We start from the raw sequence: 14,759 nt of genomic DNA, 5'->3' as shown, positions 1-14,759 counted from the left end.
CCAGCTGCTTCCTCCCAGACACTATTCTGCTACATTCCACAAAGATCTAAGGAAGAAATGCTAGATCTCTACACGCAAATGCTTCTGGTTGACACAGCATTGTACTGACACAACTCAGTTCTAGGAAGTCTCACAATTCTTCCCCAATCCCTCAAGAATACATAAAATACTACCGATAATGGATTTTTTCTCTCTCTTAGGAACAAACGGCTCCTGGGAGATGACAGTGTTTGGACGAGCCTTGAAGCAAGCTGCTTCTTTCTGCTGCTTTAGTTCTTCGTCCAGCTGTAAGAAAGAAAATCTGTCAGCTAAGCAACCACCAACTTTCCATAACTACCACCTCAATTATTCAAGTTCGAACGTTTCTGAATTGTTTCATCTATAAAGACAGCAAGTAATTACTAATCAATACCATGGGAACACAATGACCAAAATCCAGACTGTAAAACCTAGATAGGACAAACAATCCCTTTTATTCAACGTACAAAATGCACATAGAGCAGCCTATAGATGAAAAGTGATTTAGAGATTTATCAAACAAATATAAAATATGGACCTTTTCTTGATCCTCATTTGAACAATTCAACTGTTTTAAAAATGAGAGATAGGGGATATATGAATGCTATTTGTCACTATTAAGAAATTACTGTTAATCTTTTTAAGTGTGATAATAGCACTGGAGTTGTGAAAACTTTTTAATCCTTGCATTTTAAAGTTACACACTAAAGTATTTTTGGATAAAATGAGATGGCACCTAGGATTTGCTTCAAAATAATCTTGTGTAGGAAGAAATATCCAGTATAGAGATGAGTAGGTAGAAAGTTAGAAGAAGTAAGATTTTCCATGTTTTGAGCACTAGAAAACACGGTGACAGATTCATGGAAGTTCATTATACTATTCTTTCTTTTATATATGTCTGAAAAACTTAAAAAATCTTTTTATTATGGAAAATACCCCCCATATTCTATGTCATGATTGCTTTCAAAGCAACAGCCCTAAGTTCTCCTAGAGAACAGTGCCAACAAGGGGCCTAGACTTAGTAACTTAATCAATAGTATCTCTTGGGCTGCAACAGGGGTGACTTTCTACAAAGATCAAGCCAGAGCCCCTTTTGGACAGATTCCAAAATAAGAGATAATATTAATACTGACAAACTTAGAGATTCAGAGGAGATTTTTTTCCAGACAAGGCAGAATTAGATCCCAACTAAACCAGCCAACAACCTATTAACTGTTTTAAATCACCGATCATCTATAAAGAGCAAATAGCACACTATGTTGAGAAAACATACTCTATTGAGAATCTATTTTTATCATATAGTTTCTTATCAAAGCACCAACAGAAAAAAGTGAATATTTAATGAGCAAGTCTAGTAGACGAAATAGATGAGGTCTTTAAGAATCTCCTGTCACAAAAAGTCTATCAGCTCTCACATTCTCCAGATGATCACTTACAAACTTAAGCTTACAGACCAAATCCAGCTTGCAATGTCTTTTGTACAGCCCTTAGGATAAAGATGGTCTTTATATTTTTAAAGGGTTGAAACACACAACATGTGACAGAGACCATATGTAACCTATACAATCTATAATACTTAATATATGATATTTTATAGAAAAAGTTTTCTGACCCCTGACTACAGTCAGTCCAGTTCAGTTCAGTCGCTCAGTCGTGTCCAACTCTTTGTGACCCCATAAATCGTAGCACGCCAGGCCTCCCTGTCCATCACCAACTCCTGGAGTTCACTCAGATTCACGTCCATAGAGTCAGTGATGCCATCCAGCCATCTCATCCTGTCATCCCCTTCTCCTCCTGCCCCCAATCCCTCCCAACATCAAAGTCTTTTCCAATGAGTCAACTCTTCGCATGAGGTGGCCAAAGTACTGGAGTTTCAGCTTTAGCATCATTCCTTCCAAAGAAATCCCAGAGCTGATCTCCCTCAGAGATCTACAGTAAGAGTCCCTAAAACAATCCAGTATGTCAGTTCCCAGATGAAGGCTGGTGTAGCGGGTCTACCTACTGTAACAAACCAACAGTCAAGCAATTCACATTTTAACTGCTCTCCCCATCCCCACCTGGTGCTTCCAAGTCTGTGCCTTCAGGGCACCTCTTCTGTCAGTCTCCAAGCAGAATGGCTCAACCTGGGTGGTATTCTTCACCTTCTTTTCTGGCAGGTTAATGGTGTCAAAGTGAGGCAAAGGATGTGCCTTGAACTTGGGCACCTAATAGAAAAGAAAATGTAAGATTTAAGATAAGGCCTTTCTAGTCAGAAAGCCACAGCTGCTCCAGAATATTTGGATGAATCTGAAAAATATGAAAGGCAAGTTTTTCAAACCAGCACAGTACAGAAAACTAATAAGCTCAAAAGGAAATCAAGGCTTTCCTCCCAATTTTGCCAATAACTACCAGCATGATTCTGGGGGCAAGTCACTTAACTTCCTTGTGCTTAACTTTCAGAATGGTTATTTAAATTACTTGCCCTATTTATACTTCATAAGGTTCTTAGAGGGATCAAAGGAAGTTAGTGACTATACAGTTAAAAGTACAACATAAGGAACTTCCCTGGTGGTCCAGTGGTTAAGAACTGCCTTCCAATGCAGGAAACACAGAACTAACATGTCAGGGGGCAACTAGAGAGCCCACATGCTCTGGGGCCCATGAAGCACAACTAGAGAGTCCATATGCTGTGATGAAGATCCTGCAAGGCGCAACTAAGACCCGATGCAGCCAAATAAATAAACTTTTTAAAAAGTGTAAGATAAAGATTACCTTTGAGGGATTAAAGACTAGTATTAATATTATGCTACTTATAGAAATGGAACACCTACCTCTCCTTTCTGGAGTTCTTTTATTTTCTTCTCTTTCTGTAACTGACGTTCTTTGTCCCGGGAATCAAAAGAAAAAGGGCATATTTCCACAGTTCTCCCCACTGGGATCTGGGGCTTAAAAGGCATTCCAAAATATGGCACAGGTTGAGCTCTTATCACTACTGGCTCCTCCTCTTCCTAAGGGGAAAAAGTTGCCAGTTTTAGAGACAAGATTTCTCACTCTCTCACCTCCTCTGAATGTGAAGTCAGAAGACAATATATGAAAGAAGTCATTAAGGCAAGTCACTCAACCTCTCAGGTGTCTTAGCTTCCTTTTCTATCAAAGAGGGATACCTACCAACTCACCAACCTACTAAGTCATTTATTAACTCACAGGTGTGAGATCAAGGTGAAAGCATTTGATAAACTAACACAATTACCTTTAAAGCATCTAAAATTTTTCACAGGAAGGTTGGAAAAACTAAATGAGCTCAAACTGTGAGTAAAATGAAGAACAGAAGAAAAGTACTAACCAAGCATATACCTTGGCCTCTTTTTTGACCCAGCCTCCAGACTCTGCTAAAACATGTGACTGGGAGTATTTCCAGTTGCTAAACCCAGAATAGGACCAAGTAAGTTGACTGGGTTCAAGCTGGTAATATAAGATTACTGTGTATTCTAGTTTCAAATGAATCTATAAAAAGGTTTATGCTTGAGATATGCTATAAAATTACCCTAACTCTGGATATTTATAGATAAAAAGGGAGATGTAACAAGAAACTAGCCTGATCAATGGCAGTTTATGTATTCCAACTTCATGAACCATCACCACATAGTCACCTCTTTAACCCTTGGGTCAATGGAGATAGGACAGGGCAGATGTAACTACTTAGTGTAAATTTTACAAATCTTTCACTGAATGATGACAATAGCTCAGGCAAAATAGAGTATAGGTCTTAAAAAAAGACTGATTTTTCAAATCAATGGAAACAAACATAACTCGTTACAACCAGTTACCACTGAAAGCCAAAATGACTCATCATTGTCATTCAGTTGCTAAGTCATGTCCAACTCTTTGAGACCCCATGGACTGCAGCACATCAGGCTTCCCTGTCCTTCACTGTGCCCCAGAGTTTGCTAAGATTCATGTCCATAGAGTTGGTGATGCTGTCCAACCATATCATTCTCTGTTGCCCCCTTCTCCTCCTGCCCTCAATCTCCCAGCATCAGGGTCTTGTCCAATGTTATCAAATCTTTGTATCAGATGGCCAAAGTATCAGAGTTTCCACTTCAGCATCAGTCCTTCCAATGAACATTCAGGGTTGATTTCTTTTAGGACTGACTGGCTTGAACTCCTTGCTGTGTAAGGGACTTTTAAGAGTCTTCTCCAGCACCATAATTCTAAAGCATCAATTCTTCGGCACTCAGCTTTCTTTATGGTCCAACTCTCACATCTGTATATGACTACTGGAAAAACCATAGCTTTGACTAGACGGACCTTTGTTGGCAAAGAGCCTCATACACTTACTACTTTGTTCTTGGAAGAGCAAAAATAGATGATCAATCATTCATACCCATTGTTAAGACAACTTCAGCAAGAATGACTGCCTTTGAATTCCTCTATGTTTAAGAAAGAGTAACATTTAGATTTGGAGAAGGGCATGGCAACTCTCTCCAGTATTCTTGCCTGGAGACCCATGAACAGAGGAGCCTAGTGGGCTACAGTCCATAGGATCGCAGAGTCGGACACAACTGAAGTGACTTAGCATGCACACAATGCTTAAATTGATTATGCAGAAGGAACAGAGATCCCATCCTAGGGAATCACCTCATCTTCTTTGGTGGGCATTCTGATTCTGTTCTTCAGAGCAAAGGCTGGTGACTTTGGAACAGTGATTGGAAGCTCTTTCTTTTCAGGAACACCCTGAAGAGAGTAAACAACCCAATTAGATATCCCAGAACAATCTCAACTAGGTTATGTGATGAAATTAATACCCCTCTTAGAAGTTCATGTATCAGAAATCAAAAACGGCTAGTTGTTATTTATCCACCTAACACTGGTATGTATTAGTACTCCAAAGGTGGATTAACATGACAGAAGATCTGCAAAAAACATAGTTTGAGTTGTATATTCAATAAAAAATAAAACTAATCAAAATATTTTTTGGTATTTTTGAAAAACACCAAATAAACTAATGTCAATATTTTATTGCTTCTCTCCCTTTTATACCCCAATCCCTTAAAAACAAAATCAAAAAGGATTTCCAAATGTTAACTAGGGACAGAATATGGTCCATTCTCCTATACCTATTTCATATACAGCTCTACAATAAGAACTTATATTTTAAAATGTTACCCTCAAAAGGTGAATGGAAAAAAGCACTGGGCAAGGTCTAGCTTAATTTCCTTTTGCCAAATAACTGGACAAAGAGCAAGAAGTTAACAAAGATACACAAAGGCTTAATCTCAAGAATTTTAGAAACTATAATCAGGCATTTTTCATCTAAAAGACTGAGTAATACACTTTAAAGACTAATTAATATCAGTGTTGGTTGGCATGTGATGAGAAGTGGGCAGTCACATACTGTTGGGTGAGGTATAGGACACAAGCTGGTACAATCTTTAGGAATTAGCTATTAAACCTTTAAATGGTCATACTCTTTCACCCAATACTACACCCTAATATTTGATCTCTAGTTTAGTTTTTAGGTATATTTCAATATAATATTTTTAAAAACAATAAAAACAACTGGTTAAATCCTTTCTTAAACTATGGTGCATATCCACACAATAGAATATTATACAGTCATCAAAAAGAATAAAATAAAACTTTATTACTGACATAGAACAGTATTCATAATATTGACAGAGGAGGGACAAGTGGCTGAAACAAAAAATATTTTGTGTTTTTAAAATGTACATGTAGAAAGACAAATATATGGTATCACTTAAACGTGGAATCAAAATTTTTTAAATAATATAAGTGAACTTATTCACAAACAGAAACAGACTCACCGATCTCAAAAATAAACTTATGGTTACCAAAGGGGAAATAGGGGCAAGGGGATGGGGGGTGAGCAGGGATAAATTAGGAGCTTGGGACTAACACACACACTACTATATACAAAACAGAAAATCAACAAGGACCTACTATATAGCACAGAGAACTCTATTCAATATTCTAAAATAACCTATATGGGAAAAGAATCTGAAAAAAAATGACTACATGTGTATGTATATAACAGAATCACTTTGTTGTACATCTGAAACTAACACACTGTAAATCAACTATACTCCAAAAAAATTTTAATAAGTCAAATCAAAAGATACCTACATATACACTAAAAATAAAACAATTTATATACATAATTAATCTAAGCATAGAAAACAAAATTCAAAAAGAACACCAAACTATCAACTTTCACATCTCTTTGGGAGCAGATTAAAAGAGGCATTTAATCTCTATATTCCTTAATTCTTATGCATTCAGCTCCTTTGAAGATTTTTCTGCTTTGTGATTCCAAAACACTGCCAACATTTCAAATCTTTTCGATTGAATTATGCGTATCATACTATGCACGTGATTCCAAACTAACATAGTTTAGAAAGCTGTTCCACAAGTATTTTCTAACTCTGCTAGAGTTTACCCTCTATCATGAATCTGGCAATCTCTAGGGCTGTTGTTCTTCATAAAGTGTATGACCAGATCAATTTTTTAAATACCTTAAAGACATCCTCAGTAACTCCTTATTTGTTACACCCACATCCATATGCTTCCCCCATCAGCTCTCTATTCCACTTCTCTAACTCTTCATTGTTATGCCATAGGCCACACTATCTATTGCCTGTACCGTTCCACTAGCCCACTAACAACTTTCAGCTTCTCATCTCATTCTGAGTCCATCTTCTTATACAGTCAAAAGATCTGATCATGTTACTTCCTGATTTAAAATTCTTTAATGGCTCCTAATGTCTACTTAGAACAGTATAACATATTCCTTAGCATGAAGGACAAGGTGCTTCATAACTTGGTACCCTGCCTGACTCTCCAGGCATGTCTCCTGTCCCTCTCTAGACATCACCTTCCAGCCACAATGAACTACTGGCAACTGCCAAAATTTAACACTGGTTCTCATCTCAGTACCTTTGCCTATGCTCTCTCTGAAATGCTCCAGCTGCTGGGAAGTATCTAATCTTTCTTTTCAAGCCTCCACTAAAGCATCTCCTCTTTTATAAAACCCGTCAGTAGATCACTCCCTGAACCTACTGATCCCACTCTCCCTTGTACACAGTTTATTATGGTACATACAAAAAGTTCATTGCAGGACTTCCCTGGTCATTCAGTGGTTGAAAATCCACCTGCCAATGCAGGGGACACAGGTTTGATCCCTGGTCTGGGATGATCCCACATGCCACTGAGCCTATAGGCCACAACTAGTGATGAACCGGAGCTCCCCAGAGCCCATGCACCGCTAGAGAAGAGTCCTCATTCACATCAACTAGAGAAAGCCTGTGCACAGCAAAATTTATTTAAAAAAAAACCTTCATTGCCCTTGTTGATTTAAGATACTCATCTCCTCCTGCTATGAGTGCTTTGAGAGTAGGGACTGTTATTCCATCAATCCCTAATACCTAACACCGATCTTGGCAAGTATAAGGCATTCAGTAAATGTTTGTTGAATGAATACTGTAAGCATGAATAACAGAATTTATACCTTGAAGACTCTTGGACTCTAATTTATACCTTGGGAGACTTCTTAATCCCAACAATGCTGCAACTGCTCCAAACATGTTTGGAATGTCTTTCTTGGAGTGGCCTTCAAAGCCAGTTTTAGGGCCATGCAAGGCAGTTGCTCACTCTTTAGTTTTAATTAAGCAATACTGTTTCCAGTTTCATTACTCTGGACTACTCTGAAGTTTTAGTTCTGAATGACTTGAGACCAACTTCTAAAAGCTAATTAATCTTTTAAGTAACAAGACCTGGTATTGTTGAAGAGATCCAAAAAACTGCCACAACATCTAAGACAAGTGGCTTTTCCAAAATGTTTTGTACACTATCAATCTTTGGAAAGAATACATACTCTCTCAAGCTGACTACTGTAAAGGGGAGCTTCAATCTGCTGTGAAAAGTTGTCACACACTTTCCAAAGAAAATCAGAATCACTAATACAGTAAAATTTAATATAGAACTTATAACCAGACTGACAAAAGTTTATGAAATGGGTTTTCATCTAATGCTTACCAGAAAACAACAAAAATCTCTTGTTCTACATCCTGGACAGGTGGACACCAGCCTGGAGCTTGAACACAGCCAGGACAGGTGGAAATGGAAAGAACACTGCACAAGAAGTCAGAGGTCTTTTCTAGCCCAGCTTTCATTCCAATCTGTATAATGTGTCCTTGTTTTTTTTTCTTTTCATAAAAATAATTGAAATAAATATCTGAGAACTCATTTAGCTCTAAAATAATTCCTCATTTCCTACTTTTCCCCTCTGTCTGCATCCTCCCAGCAGAGACATATGCATTTTGAAAGAAATCTCTAACAAGTAAGCCAGGAAAGAGATACTTCTATGAGTGGGATCAATCCTCATATTACTTGGGGGAGAAGGAAAGGTGATTTATGAAAATCAATCCATACCCCATCTCCACTGCAATCAAAGCCATTAGGGGGCTCATTCAGAAATAGAAATAAAGAAACTAGGTTTCTAGAAACAGAGAAAGCTTTTTGTTTTACTGTTTTAAATTGTTTTTAGTTATAAGCTCCTTGAGGGTAGAGATACTGCCATTTGCATTCCTCTAGAGCACCTACAAGAAGTAGTAATTGTTCAGGGAACATATGTTGATTAGTATTACTGTCCTTATTTGTCTACATGCCAATCTGCTCTTCTAGACTGTGAAAGCTTTGAGGATGAAGGCTATGTCTGATTTCATTTGAATTCCCAGTGTCTAACACAGGCTGATGGATTTCAGCTTTTATCATCTCTCACACAGCTGTTCAATACCCCAGTGCCTATGCTATGCTTAGATGTTGGGGAAGCAGGAGTGAACAAAACAGACTGACATGGTCCTTGCTATCTGGGAGCTCACGTTCTAGCGGACGAAAGAAAAGACAATGAAAGAGTAACAAACCAAGCATTTTTTGATTTTCACAAGTGCTCTGAAGAAACCCAACAGAATATGTAGCTGAAGGAATAGGGAAGCTCTGAAAGGAAGCTGAGGGAGGGTATTTCTAAAGAGCTGACAAATCGGTATAAGTGGGCAACGTGGATGGATAAAAGACACATTTAGGAAAAGCAGGCCTCTCCCAGAGCAATTAGGAATTACCATGAAGCAATGTTATCTCAGGGACTATGAAAAAAAAATTTTTTAAGCCTGCTGGTGTCCCCAAGTCCCTAAAATATCACTGCTAAAATTACTCACTGGCCTCACTGATATCATATCCACCTCTGTGGAGCCCCAACTCCCCACTAGATGTCGGCACCAAGTTCACATTTCACACCCTGGAGCTCAAGGCTTTCATCACTCCACCTCGGCCCGAAGGGCCCTTTTCTCATCCCTGCCTCAAGGCCCACTGCTGCCCAAGCCCATCTCTCATCAGCCCCGTTGTCTCCTTGCCACCTATCAACAAGTGGGAGAGCACAAGAAACGCTGTAAGGACACAGGAAAAAGAGCTTCAGCATCGAGGGGACACAGATGGAGACAACAGTCGCAGACAGACAGCTGCACTCAGGCTCTGAAGGCATGTTCTTTTGCTTTAAGAGTAAAGCACTAAAAGTTAAGACACCTAACTTCAGTTCTGCCATCAACTTTTAAAAATCTTCCTATGGGCAAGCCATGTTCTTCCTTCAAAGAAAGCCCCCCTTTTCTAAAAAATGAAGAGAATAGAAGGAATAAATATATCTATGACTCCTTCTATGCTTTGTTTTCTCTAGAATCCAAAAGTTGAAGTCCCTGGAAATTTCAGTATGGAAAGAGCCGAAAACAAACTCAAAACTGCACTTGTCAGAATAAATAATGATAAAAGCATTGTGAGGTAGAGAAACGCAGTGTTTAAGGAGATGACAGGTTCAAATCCTGGTTCTGCATACTAGACACCTCTTAGCATCTCTCTGCTAATCTGAAAAGTAGGGATAAAAATAGAACCTATTTCTTAAGAGTTGTTATGAGAAATCAATAAGATAATCTATGTAAAATGCTGCACAATGTAAGCATGCAATAGTTATTACTATTAACAGCACAACAGCTTACTCTGTGTCAGACACTAAGGTCTTCATCGGGGCTCTCTAATCTATGCTGCACCTGACAATCAAAACTCCAGGGGTGGGACCCAGGAATCTGTTTATGTAACAAAATCCCAGAGGACTCTTGAGACGCAGGTGATTTGGCAGTGACTACCCTACAGCATACCATATCAGTTCAGTAGGTTCTTACCTAGTGTTGTGCTGATCCGTTTATCCAGAACTCTCAACAACACATTACCCAGTACAACACTACTCTATGATCTCATTTAACTAACTCCTCATGAACTCTAGTCACCCGTCCCCACTTACCACTTCACCACCACATTTCCAAAGTACAACAAACTGCCAAACCAATTTCCTCCATCAGTGTTTCTAAAAATGGAGTTCAGGTAATACTGGTGATATTTAGGTAGGATGTAGACAGCTTTTTAAAAAATAATCACACATTTTCCTAAGAACCTTTCATCATTTTAAAAGGTACTTCCTATTTTAATACAAGAGCATGGACCTTTGAACCACATTACCTAAATTCATATCCCAGCTCTGCCACTGGCTACTTTATGATCCCATACTGGACTTTAAGGTTCCTAAGAGCAAAATCCACCTCTGCCATGTCTCTTTTTCACCCAGAGCACCTAATACAATGTCCTGATCACAGTATCCAAACATGTGTGACTGGGTGGATATGTGGTTGTGAGCATGACACTTCTACCAGCTCACAGGGCTTCCCCACTCTTACCACAACATCTTCCAAGATCTTAGTAGGGCAGGGCCTGGAATGAAATTCATAGTGTTCCTCTTCCAATTTCTTCTTTGACTCCCGCTCCTGGATCCTTTTCTCAATTTCTAAATCAAAGCCAACAGGCTGAGTAGGTGGCTTCACAGGCGGTTTCTTAGGCAAGATGGGCCCACCCTCAAGAATTCTGGGATCAAGTTCCTGTGCTTTGAATTTGTATCTGTAAGGCGAGAGGTTAAGCGATAACCACAAAAAAAGATATTTTTAATAAAATGAAAACTAAACAAAGTAGGCCAAAACCAGAAAAGAAAAAAAGTAATCATTAAGATTATCCATCACGTGCAACAAAAATTCAACTCTCTATAGCCATTATCCCTGCCTCGAGAGCAAAGAAAAAACAAGACAGTCTAACATCTCCACCACTCTAAAGACTGGGGTTTCTCTTGTACTTTTGAGAAAAGAAACTCCCCCTTCCCAAAAGAAGTACAAGAAGGGAGAAAGAAGGCCACAGGAGAACAACCCCCAGATTTAACTCACATTAAATCCCAGTTCTCTCCACTGGTAACAGTTGTAACAATCCCTTGGGTAGCCATAAAAGGGTGAGATTTACCTAAACCTCAAAGGCCACTCTTTATTGGAATCATAAATTCTCCCACCCCAACCTCTGATTATTATTTTTTTTACCAGTTTACACTCCAGGAAAGCTCCCTACTCCCACTTTCAATCCTTTCATCACAGAGGCAAGGCGGAGACTGTAGCTCAAATACCATAATTTCCAAGGCAAGAAAAATAGTAACTGTCCCTCTTACAGAAGTGAAACGCAAGCAGGCAGGTTTTGGGAACTCTTCCTCAAATACTGCCAGTGGAACTTACTGTTGCTGCTTCTCAAGCTCCTCGGCCTCCAGATCCGCTGCACTCTTGCAGGTCACAGGCCGTGTACGATGTTTGGTTTGCAGCACAGGAGTCTGTGGGTCTCTGCATATTCTGACCACAGATTTGGAGGGTAATGGCACTGTAAACCAAGATCACAGACATTCACCTAGCTAAGACCCCGTTTACCTGTAGGTGCTGACACAGCTAGGCAGCCCAGAGATGCTAAGTTACAGAGTGGCTGGCCCCTCACAATCAGCTCAGCTCAGCTCAGCTCACATCACTCAGTCTGACAAACGTTCAGTCCCTTCTCCCCTATCACTCTCTATTGAGAGGTGATGATAAAGGTAGCCTGTGGGTAAACTCTGCTATAATCTTCTGAATCTAAAATCCATTTGTGTCTGATGGATTTCTTATCACTGCAGAGGCCTGCACTGCCTTTCTACTGACAGTGCCAACTATTTTGCATGTTATTGACAAATAAGATTTAAAATAAGGCATTTTTAAAGACCAAGTAACAATTTCCAGTATTATGAACTCCTTAAAAGCATCTATATCAAAACATCAAGACTATCTCCCACAGAAAGTCAAATGAAAAAAGTAAAAAAAAAAAAAAAAAGCTATGTCAAAGCATCAATATTAAGATCACCATCATCATTCACAGAAAATACTATTTACCTGGCCAGAAGCAACCTTGTCAATTTTCATAATTACCCAGAATGAATTTTCTTACCACCTTACCACCTAACAATTGGAGATAAAAACAAATCTACTTATTTTAGAAATAAGCCAGGCTTCAAGTATACATATAACTATTATTGAGCTATAATAGTCCAAAATTTTAAATAAAAATTGCAGAAAATAATTTTTCTTTCTATTTGCTAGGTCCAAGATTCTAAGAGAAGAATACCAGACTCTAAGAGTCACATATATTTGGAAAGTCATGGCTAATACTTACATTTCTATTAGAATAAAAAAGATTATTTTCGTGATATAAAATTTGACAAATGGCTACTAGAACACGATTACATTAGGAAATGCTGTCCTTAAAGGAACTAACTCATCTGGCTACCTAAAATAGCACTAAACAGTGCCTAGGCAAAGGCAGGAAAAATTCAGAAACCTTCAAAGTCAAACAACCAGATTTTGCTTTATCTAGAATACTACCCTGCACAGTTGACAACTAGTTTACACCACACCTCCAATCCTCAAACTTCTTTTAGGAGGTATTTTATAAAGATAGACACTGTTAGATTAGCTTCTCATCTGTTCACCACCAAATCTACAAACTAACCAACATTTGCACTTGTTGCTCTCTTCTGCTCCCCTTTCAAAGAACAATCACCCCACCTGTGCTAAGTACCCCTCTCCTACCTGCACAGGGTATACCATTGGGTATCTCTTTTCTCTCCTGTATTTCCCTGCCTGGACTTCTGAGCACACAGATCTGCCCTCCCTGTCTCGCACTTCCTTTGATTCTTACATTTCACTACACATTCACAGCACTCACAATGATCTGTGATGACCTATTTATCTCTCTCACTGAATTACAAACTTGATGTTGAAAAGCACCAAGTCTGTTTTGCTCACTTCTATACTGCCTATCTCATGCGAAGAGTTGACTCATTGGAAAAGATTCTGATGCTGGGATTGGGGGCAGGGGAAGAAGGGGATGACAGAGGATGAGATGGCTGGATGGCATCACTGACTTGATGGACGTGAGTCTGAGTGAACTCTGGGAGTTGGTGATGGACAGGGAGGCCTGGCGTGCTGCGATTCATGGGGTCGCAAAGAGTCGGACACGACTAAGCGACTAAACTGACTGACTGACTGATACTGCCTACATCACACAGAGTGTCTGCTTTGTAGCAGTCAACATTTATTGAAGCAATGAACAAAAAGCACACAACATTAAATAGAAAGCTTTCATTTTCTGTAGATAAGTGTGCACCTTGACACAAGGCAAAGATAACCTTGATGTGTCATGACATTTCATGTTACCTTAATTCCCCTCAGCCAATTACTGACCAGGAGGATCAAGGTGGTTGATGGGTGTGAGTGGACAGATAGCTAGGTGGTTTGAGAAATGTTCAACTATGGGTACATTTGTTGTCTGCATACAACATATGCCATGCTTTAGTTCAAAAACAAGGTTTCAACTAAAGACAAATTTGTACCTAAGATGCAGGCAAAGGGAATTCTAGGGGAGGCTCCAGCCAGGTATGATACTAGAAAGAAACTTACTAATATCATCCTTCCTGTTCCTCAGGTGGTATCTGGTAGGGGTTCGTTTATGGAATGCTTCGACCTGCTGTGCAAGGGGAACGTAGGTAGAAGCCGTCTCATCAAATGTTCTTTTCTTTCCTTGTGATAGGTTGAAAGGCATAACAATGGTGCACCCCTTAGTCACTCGGGCCTGAAAAGAAAGAATTCATTCCCTAAATGAAATGTTATGGAAGAGCTCAGATCCACCTCAAGATTCAAACTCAGCACAGAGGATCAAAAAGAAAAGAATCCATGGAAAGCCAAGATTATTCTTCTTAAGTTGTTGGTCCTTGAGCATGGGTTATAATCTGTATACTTCCATCTTTTAAAAAGGGGGAGATAGCATCCAGCACTTAACAAATTATCTATTCTGTATATAAGGTGATTTTTCCAAGTATGTTCATGTTTTGAAGCAATCAAGAGCAAGTTTTCTTAGAATTAGAAGGCGTAAAAAGCTGTACAGGTATCCCACCCCGAGTCATTTAAAAATTTTAACTGGGCTTCTGGATCAGCTCAGGCAGCTACTTGAATCAAATTCTCTTCTCATATCCTACCCCAAAACTGACTAATGAAGAAGCCTACTCCTTGGGTCATTAATTTTGATAAAATTAGTTTCTGACTGGAAGTAAAACTCAAAGACCTACATCTCAAAGGAAGAAGCACAACTCCAGGATTTAAGTCTGCAAAGGACTGAATTAAACAAGTAATGATGGTGGACTTCCCTGGTGGTACAGTGGATAAGAGTCTTCCTGCCAATGCAGGGAACCTGGGTTTGATCCCTGGTCTGGGAAGATTTCACACGTTGCAGAGCAACCACAACTACTGAAACCTGTGCACACT

The 14,759-nt window shown here is 39.2% G+C and overlaps 1 protein-coding gene across 50 annotated transcripts in view; it reads right to left on the bottom strand.

Moving 5' to 3' along the window:
* Nucleotides 1-14,759, bottom strand: part of TPX2 (TPX2 microtubule nucleation factor) — a 57,862-nt gene that overhangs the window by 5,903 nt on the left and 37,200 nt on the right. For all 50 annotated transcript variants that reach the window (XM_060397649.1, XM_060397650.1, XM_060397681.1 and 47 more), the window contains 7 exons: nt 13,899-14,070; nt 11,658-11,796; nt 10,788-11,004; nt 4,636-4,731; nt 2,829-3,005; nt 2,076-2,222; nt 174-285 (listed from right to left, as the gene is read on the bottom strand). In XM_060397649.1, coding sequence (XP_060253632.1) covers nt 174-285; nt 2,076-2,222; nt 2,829-3,005; nt 4,636-4,731; nt 10,788-11,004; nt 11,658-11,796; nt 13,899-14,070 — 1,060 coding nt within the window. The remainder of the gene's footprint in view (nt 1-173; nt 286-2,075; nt 2,223-2,828; nt 3,006-4,635; nt 4,732-10,787; nt 11,005-11,657; nt 11,797-13,898; nt 14,071-14,759) is intronic.

Source organism: Ovis aries, chromosome 13 (genome assembly GCF_016772045.2).
Source record: "Ovis aries strain OAR_USU_Benz2616 breed Rambouillet chromosome 13, ARS-UI_Ramb_v3.0, whole genome shotgun sequence".
In the NCBI taxonomy this organism is placed as follows: Eukaryota; Metazoa; Chordata; class Mammalia; order Artiodactyla; family Bovidae; genus Ovis; species Ovis aries.
This window is presented reverse-complemented; position numbering and strand designations above follow the sequence as displayed.